Source organism: Petromyzon marinus, unplaced genomic scaffold (assembly GCF_048934315.1).
Source record: "Petromyzon marinus isolate PM22_M1 ecotype Great Lakes invasive population unplaced genomic scaffold, UKy_Petmar_22M1.pri1.0 PM_Scaffold_52, whole genome shotgun sequence".
NCBI classification, from domain to species: Eukaryota; Metazoa; Chordata; class Hyperoartia; order Petromyzontiformes; family Petromyzontidae; genus Petromyzon; species Petromyzon marinus.
The window spans coordinates 102,501-127,500 of NW_027423524.1; the positions used below are offsets into that span (position 1 = coordinate 102,501).

A 25,000-nucleotide genomic window follows, 5' to 3' on the forward strand; every position below is an offset into this window, starting at 1 on the left:
ACACACACACAGTGACACACACAGTGACACACACACACAGTGACACACACACACACAGTGACACACACACATGGTGATGATGTAGGTGGTGATGTTGATGATGGTGGTGGTGAAGGTGGTGATGTTGTTGGTGGTGGTGATGATGACGGTTGTGATGTTGTTGTTGATGGTGGTGATGTTGTTGATGGTGAAGGTGGTGATGGTGGTGATGTTGATGGTGGTGAAGGTGATGATGGTGATGTTGTTGATGGTGATGATGATGGTGATGTTGTTGGTGATGTTGTTGATGGTGATGTTGGTGGTGATGTTGTTGATGGTGAAGTTGGTGGTGATGAAGTTGGTGGTGATGTTGTTGATGGTGAAGGTGGTGATGGTGGTGATGTTGATGGTGGTGAAGGTGGTGATGTTGTTGATGGTGATGTTGGTGAAGTTGTTGATGTTGTTGATGTTGTTGATGGTGGTGATGGTGGTGATGTTGTTGGTGGTGGTGATGTTGATGGTGAAGGTGATGTTGTTGTTGTTGATGTTGATGATGTTGATGTTGGTGTTGTTGATGTTGTTGATGTTGATGATGTTGATGATGTTGATGTTGATGATGGTGGTGATGTTGTTGATGTTGTTGATGGTGGTGATGTTGTTGATGGTTGTGATGTTGTTGATGGTGAAGGTGGTGATGGTGGTGATGTTGATGGTGGTGAAGGTGGTGATGTTGTTGATGGTGATGTTGGTGAAGTTGTTGATGTTGTTGATGTTGTTGATGGTGGTGATGGTGGTGATGTTGTTGGTGGTGGTGATGTTGATGGTGAAGGTGATGTTGTTGTTGTTGATGATGTTGATGTTGTTGATGGTGGTGTTGTTGATGTTGTTGATGTTGATGATGTTGATGTTGATGATGGTGGTGATGTTGTTGATGTTGTTGATGGTGGTGATGTTGTTGATGGTGGTGTTGTTGATGTTGAAGGTGATGTTGTTGATGGTGAAGGTGGTGATGTTGTTGATGGTGGTGAAGGTGGTGATGTTGTTGATGGTGGTGATGGTGGTGATGTTGTTGGTGGTGGTGATGTTGATGTTGATGATGTTGTTGATGTTGATGTTGTTGATGTTGTTGATGGTGATGTTGTTGATGGTGATGTTGTTGATGTTGTTGATGTTGATGGTGATGATGTTGATGGTGGTGATGTTGTTGATGGTGATGGTGGTGATGTTGTTGATTTTGATGTTGTTGTTGTTGATGGTGATGTTGATGGTGGTGATGTTGTTGATGGTGATGATGTTGATGGTGGTGATGTTGATGTTGATGGTGGTGATGTTGTTACTTGTTCAGAACTATCTCCATGGGAACTCCAGGCTTCACAATCCCAATCTTCATCCACGCAGAGCCCAGATCCACGGACATCACCGCCACAGCGTCTACGAGACACGGGGAGAGAGACACGGGGAGAGAGGGGAGACACGGGGAGAGAGAGACACGGGGAGAGAGAGACACGGGGAGAGAGAGAGAGAGAGACACGGGGAGAGACACGGGGAGAGAGAGACACGGGGAGAGAGTGAGAGAGAGACACGGGGAGAGAGTGAGAGAGAGACACGGGGAGAGAGACACGGGGAGAGAGACACGGGGAGAGACACGGGGAGAGACACGGGGAGAGACACGGGGAGAGAGAGACACGGGGAGAGAGTGAGAGAGAGACACGGGGAGAGAGACACGGGGAGAGACACGGGGAGAGAGACACGGGGAGAGACACGGGGAGAGAGAGACACGGGGAGAGAGAGACACGGGGAGAGAGAGACACGGGGAGAGAGTGAGAGAGAGACACGGGGAGAGAGACACGGGGAGAGAGACACGGGGAGAGAGACACGGGGAGAGAGAGACACGGGGAGAGAGACACGGGGAGAGAGTGAGAAAGAGACACGGGGAGAGGGTGAGAAAGAGACACGGGGAGAGAGACACGGGGAGAGAGACATGGGGAGAGAGTGAGAGAGAGACACGGGGAGAGACACGGGGAGAGAGACACGGGGAGAGAGTGAGAGAGAGACACGGGGAGAGAGAGAGACACGGGGAGAGAGAGACACGGGGAGAGAGAGACACGGGGAGAGAGACACGGCGAGAGAGAGAGAGAGAGACACGGGGAGAGAGAGACACGGGGAGAGAGAGACACGGGGAGAGAGAGACACGGGGAGAGAGAGACACGGGGAGAGAGAGACACGGGGAGAGAGAGACACGGGGAGAGAGAGACACGGGGAGAGAGAGACACGTAGAGACACGGGGAGAGAGAGACACGGGGAGAGAGAGACACGGGGAGAGAGAGACACGGGGAGAGAGAGACACGGGGAGAGAGAGACACGGGGAGAGAGAGACACGGGGAGAGAGAGACACGGGGAGAGAGAGACACGGGGAGAGAGAGACACGGGGAGAGAGAGACACGGGGAGAGAGAGACACGTAGAGACACGGGGAGAGAGAGACACGGGGAGAGAGAGACACGGGGAGAGAGAGACACGGGGAGAGAGACACGGGGAGAGAGGGGAGACACGGGGAGAGAGAGACACGGGGAGAGAGACACGGGGAGAGAGAGACACGGGGAGAGAGAGACACGGGGAGAGAGAGACACGGGGAGAGAGTGAGAGAGAGACACGGGGAGAGAGACACGGGGAGAGAGAGACACGGGGAGAGACACGGGGAGAGAGTGACACGGGGAGAGAGTGAGAGAGAGACACGGGGAGAGAGACACGGGGAGAGAGAGACACGGGGAGAGACACGGGGAGAGAGAGACACGGGGAGAGAGAGACACGGGGAGAGAGAGACACGGGGAGAGAGACTCACTGTGTGTGTGTCTCTGTGAGTGTGTCTGTGTGTGTGTGTCTCTGTGTCTCTGTGTGTCTCTGTGTGTCTGTGTGTCTCTGTGTGTGTCTCTGTGTGTGTCTCTGTGTCTCTGTGTGTCTGTGTGTGTGTCACTGTGTCTCTGTGTGTCTGTGTGTGTCTCTGTGTGTCTCTGTGTGTCTCTGTGTGTCTCTGTGTGTGTCTGTGTGTGTCTCTGTGTCTGTGTGTCTCTGTGTGTGTCTCTGTGTGTCTCTGTCTGTGTGTCTCTGTGTGTCTCTGTGTGTCTGTGTGTGTCTCTGTGTGTCTCTGTGTGTCTGTGTGTGTCTCTGTGTGTCTCTGTGTGTCTCTGTGTGTCTGTGTGTGTGTCTGTGTGTCTCTGTGTGTGTCTCTGTGTGTGTCTCTGTGTGTCTGTGTGTGTCTGTGTGTGTGTCTGTGTCTCTGTGTGTCTCTGTGTGTCTCTGTGTCTGTGTGTGTCTGTGTGTGTCTGTGTGTGTCTGTGTGTGTCTGTGTGTCTCTGTGTCTGTGTGTCTGTGTGTCTCTGTGTGTCTCTGTGTGTCTCTGTGTGTCTCTGTGTGTGTGTGTCTCTGTGTGTCTCTGTGTGTCTCTGTGTGTGTCTCTGTGTCTAAGTGTCTCTGTGTCTCTCTGTGTCTCTGTGTGTCTCACCACTGCTGTGTGTGTGTGTCTGTGTGTCTCTGTGTGTGTCTCTGTGTCTGTGTGTCTCTGTGTGTCTGTGTGTGTGTCACTGTGTCTGTGTGTGTCTCTGTGTCTGTGTGTGTCTGTGTGTCTCTGTGTGTGTCTGTGTGTGTCTGTGTGTGTCTGTGTGTGTCTGTGTGTGTCTGTCTCTGTGTGTCTGTGTGTGTCTGTGTGTGTCTCTCTGTGTCTGTGTGTCTCACCACTGCTGTGTGTGTCTCTGTGTGTCTCTGTGTGTCTCTCTGTGTCTGTGTGTCTCACCACTGCTGTGTGTGTCTGTGTGTGTCTCTGTGTGTCTGTGTGTGTCTGTGTGTGTCTGTGTGTGTCTGTGTGTCTCACCACTGCTGTGTGTGTGCATCAGGGTCAGCGCTGGAACCAGCAGCACCATCAGCCTCAAGGGATTCATGGCTGCGGGGACAGCATAGAGACACCCACACAGAGACACAGAGACACCCATAGAGACACCCATAGAGTCACAGACACATAGAGACACCCATAGAGACACCCATAGAGTCACAGACACATAGAGACTCATAGAGACCCATAGACACCCATAGAGACACCCATAGAGTCACAGACACATAGAGACACCCATAGAGACACCCATAGAGTCACAGACACATAGAGACTCATAGAGACTCATAGAGACCCATAGAGACATTCATAGAGACACCCACACAGAGACACACAGAGACTCATAGAGACTCATAGAGACTCATAGAGACACCCATAGAGACATAGAGACACCCATAGAGTCACAGACACATACAGACTCAGAGACTCATAGAGACTCATAGACACCCATAGAGACACACAGACACCCATAGAGACACACATAGACACCCATAGAGACACAAATAGAGACACAGAGACACACAGACACCCATAGACACTCAGAGACTCATAGACACCCATAGACACCCATAGAGACAAAGAGACACACAGACACCCATAGACACTCAGAGACACACCCATAGACACACCCATAGAGACACATAGACACACATAGAGACACCCATAGACACCCATAGACACATAGACACCCATAGAGACACACCCATAGACACCCAGAGACCTACAGACTCACCACACAGAGACCCACAGACTCACCACACAGAGACCCATAGACTCACCACACAGAGACCCACAGACTCACCACACAGAGACCCATAGCCTCACCACACAGAGACCCACAGACTCACCACACAGAGACCCACAGACTCACCACACAGAGGCCCACAGACTCACCACACAGATACCCACAGACTCACCAAACAGAGACCCATAGACTCACCACACAGAGACCCACAGACTCACCACACAGAGACCCACAGACTCACCACACAGAGACCCATAGACTCACCAAACAGAGACCCATAGACTCACCACACAGAAACCCATAGACTCACCACACAGAGACCCACAGACTCACCACACAGAGACCCACAGACTCACCACACAGAGACCCACAGACTCACCACACAGAGACCCACAGACTCACCACACAGAGACCCATAGACTCACCACACAGAGACCCATAAGCCTCACCACACAGACCCACAGACTCACCACACAGAGACCCACAGACTCACCACACAGAGACCCACAGACTCACCACACAGAGACCCATAAGCCTCACCACACAGACCCACAGACTCACCACACAGAGACCCACAGACTCACCACACAGAGACCCATAGACTCACCACACAGAGACCAACAGACTCACCACACAGAAACCCACAGACTCACCACACAGAGACCCACAGACTCACCACACAGAGACCCATAGACTCACCACACAGAGACCCACAGACTCACCACACAGAGACCCACAGACTCACCACACAGACACATAGAGACTCCCTAGAACCTATCATAGCCACTGCTGCTGCTACTAACAGTGACATCTGCAGTATCAATGATTCCGATGATTCTGCATAACCATGAAAGGTAATTCTTAGAAATTTCATATCTCATTGGATTCTCCTTTAAGTGTAACACACAATGAGTGATGCTATAAAGCTCATCACATTATAGCTCATCAAGCACCTGCAGTACCAATGATTCTGCTGATTCTGCTGATTCTAATTGATTCCAGCCATCAATGAAATTAGTGAGCATCTGCGAGACAATTCTAAGACACTTTGTAAACCATGAGATTACTCATCAAGTCTCACAATGCAATGATTCTGATGCTCTGTAGCTCATCACACCCCTGCGGTATTAATGATTATCATGATTCTGCTGATTCTAGCCATCAATGAAATTAGTGAGCATCTGCCAGACAATTCTAAGATACTTTATAAACCATGCGATTACTCATCAAATACAAATTATTGATTCTGATGCTCTGTAGCTCATCACACCCCTGCGGTATCAATGATTCTCATGATTCTGACGATTCTAGCCATCAATGAAATTAGTGAGCATCTGCCAGACAATTCTAAGATACTTTGTAAACCATAGGATTACTCATTAAGTTTAATGTCCAATGATTCTGATGCTCTGTAGCTCATCACACGCCTGCGGTATCAATGATTCTCATGATTCTGCCGATTCCAGCCATCAATGAAATTAGTGAGCATCTGCCAGACAATTCTAAGATACTTTATAAACCATGAGATTACTCATCAAATACAAATTATTGATTCTGATGCTCTGTAGCTCATCACACGCCTGCGGTGTCAATGATTCTGCTGATTCTAGCCATCAATGAAATTAGTGAGCATCTGCCAGACAATTCTAAGATACTTTATAGCCAACGGGATTACTCGTTAAGTCAAACAATATTACGATCATGATGATATACAGCTTATCACTTTAAAACTGATCACACATCTGCGGTGGCAATGATTTCTGCTGATTCTGCTGATTCTGGCCATCAATGAAATTAGTGAGCATCTGCCAGACAATTCTAAGATACTTTGTAAACCATGAGATTACTCACCAAGTTTCACATGCAATGATTCTGATGCTGTGTAGCTCATCACACGCCTGCTGTGTCAATGATTCTCATGATTCTAGCCATCAATGAAATTAGTGAGCATCCGCCAGACAATTCTAAGATACTTTATAAACCATGCGATTACTCATCAAATACAAATGATTGATTCTGATGCTCTGTAGCTCATCACACGCCTGCTGTGTCAATGATTTTGATGATTTTGACCATCAATGAAATTAGTGAGCATCTCTCAGACAATTCTAAGATACTTTATAGCCAACGGGATTACTCATTAAGTCAACAATATTACGATTATGATGATATACAGCTTATCACTTTATAACTGATCACACATCTGCGGTATCAATGATTTTGATGATTTGGGCCATCAATGAAATTAGCGAGAATCTCTCTGACACTTAATAACTCGTGGACAATTCCTAGCTGGAGTGTAAATTGTTCTGATCCTGCACCAAAGTTACGTTAGCGCAAACAAATATAACAATTCGTTTTTTTTTAAATATATACACACACACACAAAACTAAATCGTTATTAAAAATACGAAACGAATAAAAGACCGAGGAAGCAGGCCGCAGGCCCGACCACGGCCTCGCCTAGCGAGGGCTACCGCTCGCCTTCACGGGCCGACGGCGAGAGCGGAACACCAACAGGTCTCCTTGTCAACCGAGACCGTGATGAACGGAGGCGCCACCGAGACGCGATCGGTACCGGCGGATTCCGGGGGACGAGCGGCGTCCGACGGCGCAGACGCTGGCGGCGTGAAGAATTCAGCGGATTTTTAATTTAATTCAAATTTTGTGGCGTTATTTTGACAGAGAGTGAGCGGGGGAAGGGGGAAAAGAACCGCCACCAACAGCGAGCCGGGGGAAAAAAAGGTTTATAACGCGGCCGCGTCCCATTGGTCGGCTCGGCGTGACGCGCGCCGGCGAGGGGGCGGGGCGAGGACACTCTGCGCGATCCTATTGGTCTAAGCTGGAGGGGGGGGGTGGGGGCCTGGGGGGAGAGACGAGGTTAATTTTTTTAATGATATGCAGCTAGGTTTGTTTGAATTGATTATGAGTACGTCATCGCAGATGAGTAATTAACATAATATATGTGGCGGTGTAACGGCGTCGAGGTTATCTGATTGGTTGCGAGTCAGCGATGTCGGTGAGTGGGTGGTGGTGGGGAGGGGCGGAGCAGGAGCTAATTAACATAATATATGTGCAGGTGTAACGGTGTCGAGGCTATCTGATTGGCTGTGAGGCAGCGATGTGAGGTGGGGGGGGAGGAGGAAAAAAAGGGGTGGCGGAGGTAACGTTTTAACATAATTTATTAATTTATACGAGACGCTGGCCAAACCAATCAGAGAGCGCCACAACCAATTGTTGCATTTGCATGCAAATTTGTGCAAAAATAACTTTCGGTATAATTAATTTTTCCGCTGCTGTGTTAATCCACGTGGCACTGCGAGAGGGATGCGATCACCGCCATCACCGTGGCCTATCCACGCGTCTCTTGCCCCTGCAGCCTACTAGAGGGCTACACGGGCTACATTTGTCTGTGTGTGTCTCTGTGTGTGTGTCTGTGTGTTGTCTGGGGAGAGACAAAGGCGGCCGGGCGTGGTGTTGGCCACCCACCCCATCTGTGCGTGTAGCCACAGTGCCAGTCGCCTTCATAGGCGCTCCTGCTGCTGCTACTCGCTACTAACAGCACTTGCCCCTACAGCCCTGCTAGAGGCTACCTGGGGTAGCTTTGTCTGTGTCTGTGTAACTGCACTTGCCCCTACAGCCCTGCTAGAGGCTACCTGGGGTAGCTTTGTCTGTGTCTGTGTGACTGCACTTGCCCCTACAGCCATGCTAGAGGCTACCTGGGGTAGCTTTGTCTGTGTCTGTGTAACTGCACTTACCCCTACAGCACTGTTAGAGGCTACCTGGGGTAGCTTTGTCTGTGTCTGTAACTGCACTTGCCCCTACAGCCCTGCTAGAGGCTACCTGGGGGAGCTTTGTCTGTGTCTGTGTAACTGTACTTGCCCCTACAGCCCTGCTAGAGGCTACCTGGGGGAGCTTTGTCTGTGTAACTGCACTTGCCCCTACAGCCCTGCTAGAGGCTACCTGGGGGAGCTTTGTCTGTGTCTGTGTAACTGCACTTGCCCCTACAGCACTGCTAGAGGCTACCTGGGGGAGCTTTGTCTGTGTCTGTGTAACTGCACTTGCCCCTACAGCCCTGCTAGAGGCTACCTGGGGGAGCTTTGTCTGTGTAACTGCACTTGCCCCTACAGCCCTGCTAGAGGCTACCTGGGGTAGCTTTGTCTGTGTCTGTGTAACTGCACTTGCCCCTACAGCCCTGCTAGAGGCTACCTGGGGTAGCTTTGTCTGTGTCTGTGTGACTGCACTTGCCCCTACAGCCATGCTAGAGGCTACCTGGGGTAGCTTTGTCTGTGTCTGTGTAACTGCACTTACCCCTACAGCACTGTTAGAGGCTACCTGGGGTAGCTTTGTCTGTGTCTGTAACTGCACTTGCCCCTACAGCCCTGCTAGAGGCTACCTGGGGGAGCTTTGTCTGTGTCTGTGTAACTGTACTTGCCCCTACAGCCCTGCTAGAGGCTACCTGGGGGAGCTTTGTCTGTGTAACTGCACTTGCCCCTACAGCCCTGCTAGAGGCTACCTGGGGGAGCTTTGTCTGTGTCTGTGTAACTGCACTTGCCCCTACAGCACTGCTAGAGGCTACCTGGGGGAGCTTTGTCTGTGTCTGTGTAACTGCACTTGCCCCTACAGCCCTGCTAGAGGCTACCTGGGGGTAGCTTTGTCTGTGTCTGTGTAACTGCACTTGCCCCTACAGCCCTGCTAGAGGCTACCTGGGGTAGCTTTGTCTGTGTCTGTGTGACTGCACTTGCCCCTACAGCCATGCTAGAGGCTACCTGGGGTAGCTTTGTGTCTGTGTAACTGCACTTGCCCCTACAGCCCTGCTAGAGGCTACCTGGGGGGAGCTTTGTCTGTGTCTGTGTGACTGCACTTGCCCCTACAGCCCTGCTAGAGGCTACGTGGGGGAGCTTTGTCTGTGTCTGTGTAACAGCACTTGCCCCTACAGCCCTGCTAGAGGCTACCTGGGGGAGCTGTGTCTGTGTGACTGCACTTGCCCCTACAGCCCTGCTAGAGGCTACCTGGGGTAGCTTTGTCTGTGTCTGTGTAACTGCACTTACCCCTACAGCACTGCTAGAGGCTACCTGGGGGAGCTTTATCTGTGTGCTGTGTGACTGCACTTGCCCCTACAGCCCTGCTAGAGGCTACCTGGGGGAGCTTTGTCTGTGTCTGTGTGACTGCACTTGCCCCTACAGCCCTGCTAAAGGCTACCTGGGGGAGCTTTGTCTGTGTCTGTGTAACTGCACTTGCCCCTACACCCCTGCTAGAGGCTACCTGGGGGAGCTTTGTCTGTGTCTGTGTAACTGCACTTGCCCCTACAGCCCTGTTAGAGGCTACCTGGGGGAGCTTTGTCTGTGTAACAGCACTTGCCCCTACAGCCCTGCCAGAGGCTACCTGGGGGAGCTTTGTCTGTGTCTGTGTGACTGCACTTGCCCCTACAGCACTGCTAGAGGCTACCTGGGGGAGCTTTGTCTGTGTCTGTGTAACTGCACTTACCCCTACAGCACTGCTAGAGGCTACCTGGGGTAGCTTTGTCTGTGTCTGTGTGACTGCACTTGCCCCTACAGCCCTGCTAGAGGCTACCTGGGGTAGCTTTGTCTGTGTCTGTGTGACTGCATTTGCCCCTACAGCCCTGCTAGAGGCTACCTGGGGGAGCTTTGTCTGTGTCTGTGTGACTGCACTTGCCCCTGCAGCCCTGCCAGAGGCTACCTAGGGGAGCTTTGTCTGTGTCTGTGTGACTGCACTTGCCCCTACAGCCCTGCTAGAGGCTACCTGGAGGACCTTTGTCTTTGTCTGTGTGACTGCACTTGCCCCTACAGCCCTGCTAGAGGCTACCTAGGGGAGCTTTGTCTGTGTCTGTGTGACTGCACTTGCCCCTACAGCCCTGCTAGAGGCTACCTGGGGGAGCTTTGTCTGTGTCTGTGTGACTGCACTTGCCCCTACAGCCCTGCTAGAGGCTACCTGGGGGAGCTTTGTCTGTGTCTGTGTGACTGCACTTGCCCCTATAGCCCTGGTAGAGGCTACCTGGGGGAGCTTTGTCTGTGTCTGTGTAACAGCACTTGCCCCTACAGCCCTGCTAGAGGCTACCTGGGGGAGCTTTGTCTGTGTCTGTGTGACTGCACTTGCCCCTACAGCCCTGCTAGAGGCTACCTGGGGTAGCTTTGTCTGTGTCTGTGTAACTGTACTTGCCCCTACAGCCCTGCTAGAGGCTACCTGGGGGAGCTTTGTCTGTGTGTATGTGTGTACTATATATATTAGATATTAAATAACACAATAAAACGTCACATCACTCATGAATACATTCCATTGAGTTTTAATTTAGAAAATTACGCATTCAATGACATCAATATATTAATTGACAAATCCATACATCAAATGGCATATCGGTATTACTAAATCATGTGTTAATACATTCAATTGAATATGAAAATCGATAATACAAATATACGCGAGTTGATTTTTTTGGCTTCTGAATATATTAAATTTTAAAAATCGATACATTAATTGAATTATCAATACGTGAATTGACAAATCAAGACATCAAATGGCACATCAACAAATTAATTGACGCATCAATTTGTTGATTAAGAAATCGATATATTAGTTTGCAAATCAATATATTGATGTACAAATCAATATATGAATTGACAAATCAATATGTTGATTTATTAATCAACATATGAATTGACCTAAATATATTTATTTACAAATCAATATATTAATTGACAAACCAATACATTGATTGACAAACCAATATGGTGGAGTTGGCGATTCCACAGATTCATCTTCAGGGAATCGATCCTGGAGGAGTGACACACACAGTGACACACACACAGTGACACACACACAGTGACACACACACACAGTGACACACACACACAGTGACACACACAGTGACACACACACACAGTGACACACACACAGTGACACACACACACACACAGTGACACACACACACACAGTAACACACACAGTGACACACACACACAGTCACACACACACACAGTGACACACACACAGTGACACACACAGTGACACACACACACAGTGACACACACAGTGACACACACAGTGACACACACACAGTGACACACACAGTGACACACACACACAGTGACACACACACAGTGACACACACAGTGACACACACAGTGACACACAGTGACACACACACAGTGACACACACAGTGACACACACACACACACTGACACACAGTGACACACACACAGTGACACACACACAGTGACACACACAGTGACACACACAGTGACACACAGTGACACACACAGTGACACACACACAGTGACACACACACAGTGACACACAGTGACACACACAGTGACACACACACACAGTGACACACACACAGTGACACACACAGTGACACACACACACACACAGTGACACACACACACAGTGACACACAGTGACACACACACACAGTGACACACACACACACAGTGACACACACAGTGACACACACACAGTGACACACACACACACAGTGACACACACACACAGTGACACACACACAGTGACACACACAGTGTGACACACACAGTGACACACACAGTGACACACACACACAGTGACACACACAGTGACACACACACACACAGTGACACACACACAGTGACACTAAGACACTCACTAAGACACTCACTCACTAAGACACTCACTAAGACACTCACTCACTAAGACACTCACTAAGACACTCACTAAGACACTCACTCATTAAGACACTCACTAAGACACTCACTAAGACACTCACTCACTAACACACTCACTAAGACACTCACTCACTAACACACTCACTAAGACACTCACTCACTAAGACACTCACTAAGACACTCACTAAGACACTCACTAAGACACTCACTCACTAAGACACTCACTAAGACACTCACTAAGACACTCACTCATTAAGACACTCACTAAGACACTCACTAAGACACTCACTCACTAACACACTCACTAAGACACTCACTCACTAACACACTCACTAAGACACTCACTCACTAAGACACTCACTAAGACACTCACTAAGACACTCACTCACTAACACACTCACTAAGACACTCACTAATACACTCACTAACACACTCACTAAGACACTCACTCACTAAGACACTCACTAAGACACTCACTAAGACACTCACTCACTAAGACACTCACTAAGACACTCACTAAGACACTCACTCACTAACACACTCACTAAGACACTCACTCACTAAGACACTCACTAAGACACTCACTAAGACACTCACTCACTAAGACACTCACTAAGACACTGACTCACTAACACACTCACTAAGACACTCACTCACTAAGACACTCACTAAGACACTCACTAAGACACTCACTCACTAACACACTCACTAAGACACTCACTAATACACTCACTCACTAAGACACTCACTAAGACACTCACTCACTAAGACACTCACTAAGACACTCACTAAGACACTCACTAACACACTCACTAAGACACTCACTCACTAAGACACTCACTAAGACACTCACTAAGACACTCACTAAGACACTCACTCACTAAGACACTCACTAAGACACTGACTCACTAACACACTCACTAAGACACTCACTCACTAACACACTCACTAAGACACTCACTCACTAAGACACTCACTCAGACACTCACTAAGACACTCACTAAGACACTCACTAAGACACTCACTCACTAACACACTCACTAAGACACTCACTAAGACACTCACTAAGACACTCATTCACTAAGACACTCACTCACTAAGACACTCACTAAGACACTCACTAAGACACTCACTAAGACACTCACTAAGACACTCACTCACTAAGACACTCACTAAGACACTCACTAAGACACTCACTAAGACACTGACTCACTAACACACTAACTAAGACACACACTCACTAAGACACTCACTCACTAAGACACTCACTAAGACACTCACTAAGACACTCACTCACTAAGACACTCACTAAGACACTCACTAAGACACTCACTAAGACACTCACATTGTCACTGTCCTAGCCAGGGCAGGAACGCCATCGGCGAGATGCCAATCTGGGAACCGGGGACAGCGAGCAGATGGTGATCATCATCATCAGCATCATCATCAGCAGCAGCAGCATCATCATCATCAGTAGCATCATCATCAGCATCATCAGCATCATTGGTAGCACCATCATCAGCAGCATCGTCATCATCATCAGTAGCATCATCAGCATCATCATCAGCAGTAGCATCATCATCAGCAGTAGCATCATCATCAGCAGTAGCATCATCATCAGCAGTAGCAGCATCGTCCTCACCACCCACTCACCCACTCACTCACTCACCCACCCACTCACTCTCCCACTCACTCATCCACCCACTCACCCACCCACTCACTCACCCACTCATCCACCCACTCACCCACCCACCCACTCATCCACCCACTCACCCACCCACCCACTCACCCACTCACCCACTCACTCACTCACCAATCCACCAACTCACTCACTCACCCACTCACTCACTCACCCACTCACTCACTCACCCACTCACCCACCCACCCACTCACCCACCCACTCACCCACTCACCCACTCACTCACCCACTGACCCACTCACTCACCCACCCACCCACTCACTCACCCATCCACTCACCCACTCACTCACCCACCCACTCACTCACCCACTCACTCACCCACTCACTTACTCACTCACCCACCCACTCACTCACTCACCCACTCACTCACCCACTCACTCACTCACTCACCCACTCACTCACCCACTCACTCACCCACTCACTCACCCACTCACTTACTCACTCACCCACCCACTCACTCACCCACCCACTCACTCACTCACCCACCCACCCACCCACTCACTCACCCACCCACCCACCCACTCACTCACTCACCCACTCACCCACTCACTCACTCACTCACCCACTCACCCACTCACTCACTCACCCACCCACTCACCCACTCACTCACCCACCCACTCACTCACCCACTCACTCACCCACTCACTTACTCACTCACCCACCCACTCACTCACCCACCCACTAACTCACTCACCCACCCACCCACCCACTCACCCACTCACTCACCCACTCACTCACCCACCCACTCACCCACCCACTCACCCACACACTCATTCACCCACTCACTCACCCACTCACTCACTCACTCACCCACTCACTCACCCACTCACTCACTCACCCACCCACCCACCCACCAACCCACTCATCCACTCACTCACTCACTCACCCACTCACTCACCCTACCACCCACTCACTCACCCACTCACTCACCTAACCACTCACCTAACCACTCACCCACTCACTCACCCACTCACCCACCCACCCACTCACTCACTCACTCACCCACCCACCCACCCACTCACTCACTCACCCTACCACCCACTCACTCACTCACTCACCCACTCACCCACCCACTCACTCACCCACTTACTCACCCACACACCCACTCACTCACTCACCTAACCACTCACCTAACCACTCACCCACTCACTCACCCACTCACTCACTCACCCACCCACCCACTCACTCACCCACCCACTCACTCACCCACCCACTCACTCACTCACTCACCCACCCACTCACCCACTCACCCACTCACTCACTCACCCACCCACTCACTCACCCACCCACCCACTCACTCACCCACCCACCCACCCACTCACCCACCCACTCACTCACTCACCCACCCACCCACTCACCCACCCACTCACCCACCCACCCACTCACTCACCCACTCACCCACTCACTCACTCACCCACCCACCCACTCACTCACCCACCCACTCACCCACTCAGTCACCCACCCACTCACTCACCCACCCACTCACCCACTCACTCACCCACTCACCCACCCACTCACTCACCCACTCACCCACCCACTCACTCACCCACTCACCCACTCACTCACCCACTCACCCACCCACCCACCCACCCACTCACTCACTCACTCACCCACTCACTCACCCACCCACCCACCCACTCACCCACCCACTCACCCTTGAGCACATGGCGTCTGTGGGCGAGTCGACCAGCAGCAAGTCGACCCTGGAGCCCCTGGCACGGATGAAGTCCACCACCTGGGCGTGCTCCATCCGCTCCACGCTGGATCCGTTCACCGCCACCAGTCGATCTCCATCCCTGAGGCCCGCACGTTCAGCCTCACTCTTACACTCCACGTCGTGGATGAACTGCCCTGTGGGTGGAGTGGTGGGGGGAGTGGTGGGGGGAGTGGTGGGGGGGTGGGTGAGTGAGTGAGTGGGTGGGTGAGTGAGTGAATGGGTGAGTGAGTGGGTGGGTGGGTGAGTGAGTGAGTGGGTGGGTGGGTGGGTGAGTGTGTGAGTGGGTGAGTGGGTGGGTGGGTGAGTGAGTGAGTGGGTGGGTGGGTGAGTGAGTGGGTGGGTGGGTGAGTGAGTGGGTGGGTGAGTGGTGGGTGGGGGTCTCCATCCCTGAGGCCCGCACGTTCAGCCTCACTCTTACACTCCACGTCGTGGATGAACTGCCCTGTGGGTGGAGTGGTGGGGGGAGTGGTGGGGGGAGTGGTGGGGGGGTGGGGTGGGGGGTGGGTGAGTGGGTGAGTGGGTGGGTGAGTGAGTGGGTGGGTGGGTGGGTGAGTGGGTGGGTGGGTGAGTGAGTGAGTGGGTGAGTGGGTGGGTTGGTGAGTGGGTGAGTGGGTGAGTGAGTGAGTGGGTGGGTGGGTGAGTGGGTGGGTGGGTGGGTGTGTGGGAAGGTGGGTGGGTGAGTGGGTGGGTGGGTGGGTGTGTGGGTGGGTGGGTGTGTGGGAAGGTGGGTGGGGGTCTCCATCCCTGAGGCCCGCACGTTCAGCCTCACTCTTACACTCCACATCGTGGATGAACTGCCCTGTGGGTGGAGTGGTGGGGGGAGTGGTGGGGGGAGTGGTGGGGGGAGTGGTGGGGGGGTGGGGTGGTGGGTGGGTGAGTGGGTGAGTGAGTGAGTGGGTGAGTGAGTGAGTGAGTGGGTGAGTGAGTGAGTGGGTGGGTGGGTGAGTGAGTGAGTGAGTGGGTGGGTGGGTGGGTGAGTGGGTGGGTGGGTGGGTGAGTGAGTGAGTGGGTGAGTGAGTGGGTGAGTGAGTGGGTGGGTGGGTGGGTGAGTGGTGAGTGGGTGGGTGGGTGAGTGGTGGGTGGGGGTCTCCATCCCTGAGGCCCGCACGTTCAGCCTCACTCTTACACTCCACGTCGTGGATGAACTGCCCTGTGGGTGGAGTGGTGGGGGGAGTGGTGGGGGGGTGGGTGGGTGGGTGAGTGAGTGAGTGGCTTGAGTGAGTGGGTGGGTGGGTGAGTGAGTGAGTGAGTGGGTGAGTGAGTGAGTGGGTGAGTGGGTGAGTGAGTGGGTGAGTGGGTGGGTGGGTGGGTGAGTGAGTGGGTGGGTGGGTGAGTGAGTGGGTGAGTGAGTGGGTGAGTGGGTGGGTGGGTGAGTGAGTGAGTGAGTGGGTGAGTGGGTGAGTGAGTGGGTGAGTGGGTGGGTGAATGAGTGAGTGGGTGAGTGGGTTGGTGAGTGAGTGAGTGAGTGGGTGAGTGAGTGGGTGAGTGAGTGAGTGGGTGAGTGAGTGAGTGGTTGGGTGAGTGAGTGGGTGAGTGGGTGAGTGAGTGAGTGGGTGGGTGAGTGAGTGAGTGGTGGGTGGGTGAGTGAGTGAGTGGGTGGGTGGGTGAGTGAGTGGGTGGGTGGGTGAGTGAGTGAGTGAGTGGGTGGGTGGGTGGGTGAGTGGGTGGGTGGGTGAGTGAGTGGGTGAGTGGGTGGGTTGGTGAGTGGGTGAGTGGGTGAGTGAGTGAGTGGGTGGGTGGGTGAGTGGGTGGGTGGGTGGGTGTGTGGGAAGGTGGGTGGGGGTCTCCATCCCTGAGGCCCGCACGTTCAGCCTCATTCTTACACTCCACGTCGTGGATGAACTGCCCTGTGGGTGGAGTGGTGGGGGGAGTGGTGGGGGGAGTGGTGGGGGGAGTGGTGGGGGGGTGGGGTGGTGGGTGGGTGAGTGGGTGAGTGAGTGGGTGGGTGAGTGAGTGGGTGGGTGAGTGAGTGGGTGGGTGAGTGGGTGAGTGAGTGGGTGAGTGGGTGGGTGGGTGAGTGGGTGAGTGAGTGGTGGGTGAGTGAGTGAGTGAGTGGTGAGTGAGTGAGTGGGTGGGTGAGTGAGTGGGTGGGTGAGTGGGTGGGTGAGTGGGTGAGTGGGTGGGTGGGTGGGTGAGTGAGTGAGTGGGTGAGTGGGTGGGTGAGTGAGTGGGTGGGTGAGTGGGTGGGTGAGTGGGTGAGTGAGTGGGTGAGTGGGTGGGAGGGTGAGTGAGTGGGTGAGTGGGTGAGTGGGTGGGTGGGTGAGTGAGTGAGTGAGTGGGTGAGTGGGTGGGTGGGTGAGTGAGTGGGTGAGTGAGTGGGTGGGTGGGTGGGTGAGTGAGTGGGTGGGTGGGTGGGTGGGTGAGTGAGTGAGTGGGTGAGTGAGTGAGTGGGTGAGTGAGTAAGTGGGTGAGTGGGTGGGTGGGTGAGTGAGTGAGTGAGTGGGTGGGTGAGTGAGTGGGTGGGTGGGTGAGTGAGTGAGTGAGTGGGTGGGTGGGTGAGTGAGTGAGTGAGTGGGTGAGTGAGTGAGTGGGTGAGTGGGTGAGTGAGTGGGTGGGTGGGTGAGTGAGTGAGTGAGTGGGTGGGTGATTGAGTGAGTGAGTGAGTGGGTGGGTGGGTGAGTGAGTGGGTGAGTGGGTGAGTGGGTGGGTGGGTGAGTGAGTGAGTGGGTGAGTGGGTGAGTGAGTGAGTGGGTAAGTGGGTGGGTGGGTGAGTGAGTGGGTGGGTGAGTGAGTGAGTGGGTGGGTGAGTGAGTGGCTTGAGTGGGTGGGTGGGTGAGTGAGTGAGTGGGTGAGTGAGTGAGTGGGTGAGTGAGTGGGTGAGTGAGTGAGTGAGTGGGTGAGTGAGTGAGTGGGTGAGTGAGTGAGTGGGTGAGTGGGTGGGTGGGTGAGTGAGTGAGTGGGTGCGTGGGTGAGTGAGTGAGTGGGTGGGTGGGTGAGTGAGTGAGTGAGTGGGTGAGTGAGTGAGTGGGTGGGTGAGTGAGTGGGTGAGTGGGTGGGTGGGTGAGTGAGTGGGTGAGTGAGTGAGTGGGTGGGTGAGTGGGTGGGTGGGTGAGTGAGTGGGTGGGTGAGTGGGTGGGTGGGTGGGTGGGTGGGTGAGTGAGTGAGTGAGTGGGTGGGTGAGTGGGTGGGTGGGTGGGTGAGTGAGTGAGTGGGTGGGTGGGTGAGTGGTGGGTGGGTGGGTGAGTGAGTGAGTGGGTGGGTGGGTGAGTGGTGAGTGGGTGGGTGGGTGAGTGGTGGGTGGGGGTCTCCATCCCTGAGGCCCGCACGTTCAGCCTCACTCTTACACTCCACGTCGTGGATGAACTGCCCTGTGGGTGGAGTGGTGGGGGGAGTGGTGGGGGGAGTGGTGGGGGGAGTGGTGGGGGGGTGGGGTGGTGGGTGGGTGAGTGGGTGAGTGAGTGGGTGGGTGGGTGGGTGAGTGGGTGGGTGGGTGGGTGAGTGAGTGAGTGGGTGGGTGAGTGGGTGGGTGGGTGGGTGAGTGAGTGAGTGAGTGGGTGGGTGGGTGGGTGAGTGGTGGGTGGGTGGGTGAGTGAGTGAGTGAGTGGGTGGGTGGGTGAGTGGTGAGTGGGTGGGTGGGTGAGTGGTGGGTGGGGGTCTCCATCCCTGAGGTCTGCACGTTCAGCCTCACTCTTACACTCCACGTCGTGGATGAACTGCCCTGTGGGTGGAGTGGTGGGGGGAGTGGTGGGGGGAGTGGTGGGGGGAGTGGTGGGGGGAGTGGTGGGGGGGTGGGGTGGTGGGTGGGTGAGTGAGTGAGTGGGTGAGTGGGTGGGTGAGTGGGTGGGTGGGTGAGTGGGTGGGTGAGTGAGTGGGTGAGTGGGTGGGTGGGTGGGTGAGTGAGTGAGTGGTTGGGTGAGTGAGTGGGTGAGTGGGTGAGTGAGTGAGTGGGTGGGTGGGTGGGTGAGTGGGTGGGTGGGTGGGTGTGTGGGAAGGTGGGTGGGGGTCTCCATCCCTGAGGCCCGCACGTTCAGCCTCACTCTTACACTCCACATCGTGGATGAACTGCCCTGTGGGTAGAGTGGTGGGGGGAGTGGTGGGGGGGAGTGGGGTGGTGGGTGGGTGAGTGGGTGAGTGGGTGAGTGAGTGAGTGGGTGAGTGGGTGAGTGAGTGAGTGGGTGGGTGAGTGGGTGAGTGAGTGAGTGGCTTGAGTGGGTTGGTGGGTGAGTGAGTGGGTGGGTGGGTGAGTGAGTTGGTGGGTGGGTGGGTGAGTGAGTGGGTGGGTGGGTGGGTGTGTGGGAAGGTGGGTGGGTGAGTGAGTGGTGGGTGGGTGAGTGGGTGAGTGGGTGGGTGGGTGGGTGAGTGGGTGGGTGAGTGAGTGGGTGGGTGAGTGGGTGGGTGAGTGAGTGGGTGAGTGAGTGAGTGAGTGGGTGGGTGAGTGAGTGAGTGGTTGGGTGAGTGAGTGGGTGAGTGGGTGAGTGAGTGAGTGGGTGGGTGGGTGAGTGGGTGAGTGAGTGAATGGGTGAGTGGGTGAGTGGGTGGGTGAGTGGGTGGGTGAGTGAGTGGGTGGGTGAGTGAGTGGGTGAGTGGGTGGGTGGGTGGGTGAGTGAGTGAGTGGTTGGGTGAGTGAGTGGGTGAGTGGGTGAGTGAGTGAGTGGGTGGGTGGGTGAGTGGGTGAGTGAGTGAATGGGTGAGTGAGTGGGTGGGTGGGTGGGTGAGTGAGTGAGTGAATGGGTGAGTGAGTGGGTGGGTGGGTGAGTGAGTGAGTGAGTGGGTGGGTGAGTGGGTGGGTGGGTGAGTGAGTGGGTGAGTGGGTGGGTTGGTGAGTGGGTGAGTGGGTGAGTGAGTGAGTGGGTGGGTGGGTGAGTGGGTGGGTGGGTGGGTGTGTGGGAAGGTGGGTGGGGGTCTCCATCCCTGAGGCCCGCACGTTCAGCCTCACTCTTACACTCCACGTCGTGGATGAACTGCCCTGTGGGTGGAGTGGTGGGGGGAGTGGTGGGGGGAGTGGTGGGGGGAGTGGTGGGGGGGTGGGGTGGTGGGTGGGTGAGTGGGTGAGTGAGTGGGTGGGTGAGTGAGTGGGTGGGTGAGTGAGTGGGTGGGTGGGTGGGTGAGTGGGTGAGTGAGTGGTGGGTGAGTGAGTGAGTGAGTGGTGAGTGAGTGAGTGAGTGGGTGGGTGAGTGAGTGGGTGGGTGAGTGGGTGGGTGAGTGGGTGAGTGGGTGGGTGGGTGGGTGAGTGAGTGAGTGGGTGAGTGGGTGGGTGAGTGAGTGGGTGGGTGAGTGGGTGGGTGAGTGGGTGAGTGAGTGGGTGAGTGGGTGGGTGGGTGAGTGAGTGGGTGAGTGGGTGAGTGGGTGGGTGGGTGAGTGAGTGAGTGAGTGGGTGAGTGGGTGGGTGGGTGAGTGAGTGGGTGAGTGAGTGGGTGGGTGGGTGGGTGAGTGAGTGGGTGGGTGGGTGGGTGAGTGAGTGAGTGGGTGAGTGAGTGAGTGGGTGAGTGAGTAAGTGGGTGAGTGGGTGGGTGGGTGAGTGAGTGAGTGAGTGGGTGGGTGAGTGAGTGGGTGGGTGGGTGGGTGAGTGAGTGAGTGAGTGGGTGGGTGGGTGAGTGAGTGAGTGAGTGGGTGAGTGAGTGAGTGGGTGAGTGGGTGAGTGAGTGAGTGGGTGGGTGGGTGAGTGAGTGAGTGAGTGGGTGGGTGATTGAGTGAGTGAGTGAGTGGGTGGGTGGGTGAGTGAGTGGGTGAGTGGGTGAGTGGGTGGGTGGGTGAGTGAGTGAGTGGGTGAGTGGGTGAGTGAGTGAGTGGGTAAGTGGGTGGGTGGGTGAGTGAGTGGGTGGGTGAGTGAGTGAGTGGGTGGGTGAGTGAGTGGCTTGAGTGGGTGGGTGGGTGAGTGAGTGAGTGAGTGGGTGAGTGAGTGAGTGGGTGAGTGAGTGGGTGAGTGAGTGAGTGAGTGGGTGGGTGGGTGAGTGGTGGGTGGGTGGGTGAGTGAGTGAGTGAGTGGGTGGGTGGGTGGGTGAGTGGTGAGTGGGTGGGTGGGTGAGTGGTGGGTGGGGGTCTCCATCCCTGAGGCCCGCACGTTCAGCCTCACTCTTACACTCCACGTCGTGGATGAACTGCCCTGTGGGTGGAGTGGTGGGGGGAGTGGTGGGGGGAGTGGTGGGGGGAGTGGTGGGGGGGTGGGGTGGTGGGTGGGTGAGTGGGTGAGTGAGTGGGTGGGTGAGTGAGTGGGTGGGTGAGTGAGTGGGTGGGTGAGTGGGTGAGTGAGTGGGTGAGTGGGTGGGTGGGTGAGTGGGTGGGTGGGTGGGTGAGTGAGTGAGTGAGTGGGTGGGTGAGTGGGTGGGTGGGTGGGTGAGTGAGTGAGTGAGTGGGTGGGTGAGTGGGTGGGTGGGTGGGTGAGTGAGTGAGTGAGTGGGTGGGTGGGTGGGTGAGTGGTGGGTGGGTGGGTGAGTGAGTGAGTGAGTGGGTGGGTGGGTGGGTGGGTGAGTGGTGAGTGGGTGGGTGGGTGAGTGGTGGGTGGGGGTCTCCATCCCTGAGGTCTGCACGTTCAGCCTCACTCTTACACTCCACGTCGTGGATGAACTGCCCTGTGGGTGGAGTGGTGGGGGGAGTGGTGGGGGGAGTGGTGGGGGGAGTGGTGGGGGGAGTGGTGGGGGGGTGGGGTGGTGGGTGGGTGAGTGAGTGAGTGGGTGAGTGGGTGGGTGAGTGGGTGGGTGAGTGAGTGGGTGGGTGAGTGAGTGGGTGAGTGGGTGGGTGGGTGGGTGAGTGAGTGAGTGCTTGGGTGAGTGAGTGGGTGAGTGGGTGAGTGAGTGAGTGGGTGGGTGGGTGGGTGAGTGGGTGGGTGGGTGGGTGGGTGAGTGGGTGGGTGGGTGTGTGGGAAGGTGGGTGGGGGTCTCCATCCCTGAGGCCCGCACGTTCAGCCTCACTCTTACACTCCACATCGTGGATGAACTGCCCTGTGGGTAGAGTGGTGGGGGGAGTGGTGGGGGGGAGTGGGGTGGTGGGTGGGTGAGTGGGTGAGTGGGTGAGTGAGTGAGTGGGTGAGTGGGTGAGTGAGTGGGTGGGTGAGTGAGTGAGTGGGTGGGTGAGTGGGTGAGTGAGTGAGTGGCTTGAGTGGGTTGGTGGGTGAGTGAGTGAGTGGGTGGGTGGGTGAGTGAGTTGGTGGGTGGGTGGGTGAGTGAGTGGGTGGGTGGGTGGGTGTGTGGGAAGGTGGGTGGGTGAGTGAGTGGTGGGTGGGTGAGTGGGTGAGTGAGTGGTGGGTGAGTGAGTGAGTGAGTGAGTGGTGAGTGAGTGAGTGTGTGGGTGAGTGAGTGGGTGGGTGAGTGGGTGGGTGAGTGGGTGAGTGGGTGGGTGGGTGGGTGAGTGAGTGAGTGGGTGAGTGGGTGGGTGAGTGAGTGGGTGGGTGAGTGGGTGGGTGAGTGGGTGAGTGAGTGGGTGAGTGGGTGGGTGGGTGAGTGAGTGGGTGAGTGGGTGAGTGGGTGGGTGGGTGAGTGAGTGAGTGAGTGGGTGAGTGGGTGGGTGAGTGAGTGGGTGAGTGAGTGGGTGGGTGGGTGAGTGAGTGGGTGGGTGGGTGGGTGAGTGGGTGAGTGGGTGAGTGAGTGAGTGAGTGGGTGGGTGGGTGGGAAGTGAGTGGGTGGGTGGGTGGGTGAGTGAGTGGGTGAATGGGGTGAGTGAGTGAGTGAGTGGGTGGGTTGGTGAGTGAGTGAGTGAGTGGGTGGGTGAGTTAGTGTGTGAGTGAGTGGGTGGGTGGGTGGGTGAGTGAGTGAGTGGGTGGGTGGGTGGGTGAGTTAGTGAGTGAGTGAGTGGGTGGGTGGTGGGTGAGTGAGTGGGTGGGTGGGTGAGTGAGTGAGTGGGTGTGAGTGAGTGGGTGAGTGAGTAAGTGGGTGAGTGGGTGGGTGGGTGAGTGAGTGAGTGGGTGGGTGAGTGAGTGGGTGGGTGGGTGGGTGAGTGAGTGAGTGGGTGGGTGGGTGAGTGAGTGAGTGAGTGAGTGTGAGTGAGTGAGTGGGTGAGTGGGTGAGTGAGTGAGTGGGTGGGTGGGTGAGTGAGTGAGTGGGTGGGTGATTGAGTGAGTGAGTGAGTGGGTGGGTGGGTGAGTGAGTGGGTGAGTGGGTGAGTGGGTGGGTGGGTGAGTGAGTGAGTGGGTGAGTGGGTGAGTGAGTGAGTGGGTAAGTGGGTGGGTGGGTGAGTGAGTGGGTGGGTGAGTGAGTGAGTGGTGGGTGAGTGAGTGGCTTGTGTGGGTGGGTGGGTGAGTGAGTGAGTGGGTGAGTGAGTGAGTGGGTGAGTGAGTGGGTGAGTGAGTGAGTGAGTGGGTGAGTGAGTGAGTGGTGAGTGAGTGGGTGAGTGGGTGGGTGGGTGTGAGTGAGTGGGTGCGTGGGTGAGTGAGTGAGTGGGTGGGTGGGTGAGTGAGTGAGTGGGTGAGTGAGTGAGTGGGTGGGTGGGGGAGTGAGTGGGTGAGTGGGTGGGTGGGTGAGTGAGTGGGTGAGTGAGTGAGTGGGTGGGTGAGTGAGTGGGTGAGTGAGTGAGTGGGTGAGTGGGTGGGTGGGTGGGTGAGTGAGTGAGTGGGTGCGTGGGTGAGTGAGTGAGTTGGTGAGTGGGTGGGTGGGTGAGTGAGTGGGTGAGTGAGTGAGTGAGTGGGTGGGTGGGTGAGTGAGTGAGTGGGTGAGTGGGTGGGTGAGTGAGTGGTGTGTGAGTGGGTAGGTGGGTGAGTGGGGGTGGGTGGGGAGTGGTGGGGGGGTGGAGTGGTGGGGGGAGTGGTGGGTGGTGGGGTGGGTGGGGTGGGTGGGGTGGGGTGGGTGGTAGTGGGAGTGGTGGGTGGGTAGGTGGGTGGGAAGGTGGGTGGGGGTGGTGGTGTGGTGTACTGGATGTGGTGTGCGGGGTGGTGGTTGTGGTTGTAGTGGTTGTGGTGGTTGTGGTGCTGCTGGTGGTTGTGCTGGTGGTTGTGGTGGTTGTGGTTGTGGTGGTTGTGGTTGTGCTGGTTGTTGTGGTGGTGGTTGTGGTGGTTGTGGGTGCTGGTTGTTGTGGTGGTGGTTGTGGTGGTTGTGGTGGTTGTGGTGGTGGTTGTGGTGGTTGTGGGTGCTGGTTGTTGTGGTGGTGGTTGTGGTGGTGGTTGTGGTGGTTGTGGTGGTGGTTGTGGTGGTTGTGGTGGTTGTTGTGGTGGTGGTGCTGGTGGTTGTGGTGGTTGTGGTGGTTGTGGTTGTAGTGGTTGTGGTGGTTGTGGTGGTGGTTGTTGTGGTGGTGGTTGTGGTGGTGGTTGTGGTGGTTGTTGTGGTGGTGGTTGTGGTGGTTGTGGTGGTTGTGGTGGTGCTGGTGGTGCTGGTGGTTGTGGTGGTTGTGGTTGTGCTGGTGGTTGTGGTGGTTGTGGTGGTTGTGGTGGTGCTGGTGGTGCTGGTGGTTGT

At 55.0% G+C, this 25,000-nt stretch overlaps 2 protein-coding genes across 3 annotated transcripts in view; both read right to left on the minus strand.

The window, feature by feature from the left end:
• Window positions 1-7,359, minus strand: part of HYOU1 (hypoxia up-regulated 1) — a 99,885-nt gene extending 92,526 nt beyond the window's left edge. Inside the window, exons 1-3 of one of the 2 annotated variants that reach the window (XM_076064556.1) lie at window positions 7,184-7,358; window positions 3,846-3,914; window positions 1,317-1,410 (exon numbers count right to left, since the gene is read on the minus strand). In XM_076064556.1, the coding sequence (XP_075920671.1) occupies window positions 1,317-1,410; window positions 3,846-3,912 (161 nt within the window). In that variant the 5' untranslated portion in view covers window positions 3,913-3,914; window positions 7,184-7,358. Of the gene's footprint in view, window positions 1-1,316; window positions 1,411-3,845; window positions 3,915-7,183 lie in introns of both variants that reach the window. The other variant, XM_076064555.1, reaches the window with a different exon arrangement.
• A 6,257-nt stretch (window positions 7,360-13,616) lies between these two features.
• Window positions 13,617-25,000, minus strand: part of LOC142923447 (uncharacterized) — a 33,767-nt gene continuing 22,383 nt past the window's right edge. Inside the window, exons 6-8 of the mRNA XM_076064560.1 lie at window positions 22,383-22,561; window positions 15,621-15,762; window positions 13,617-13,661 (exon numbers count right to left, since the gene is read on the minus strand). Of these exons, the coding sequence (XP_075920675.1) occupies window positions 13,617-13,661; window positions 15,621-15,762; window positions 22,383-22,561 (366 nt within the window). The remainder of the gene's footprint in view (window positions 13,662-15,620; window positions 15,763-22,382; window positions 22,562-25,000) is intronic.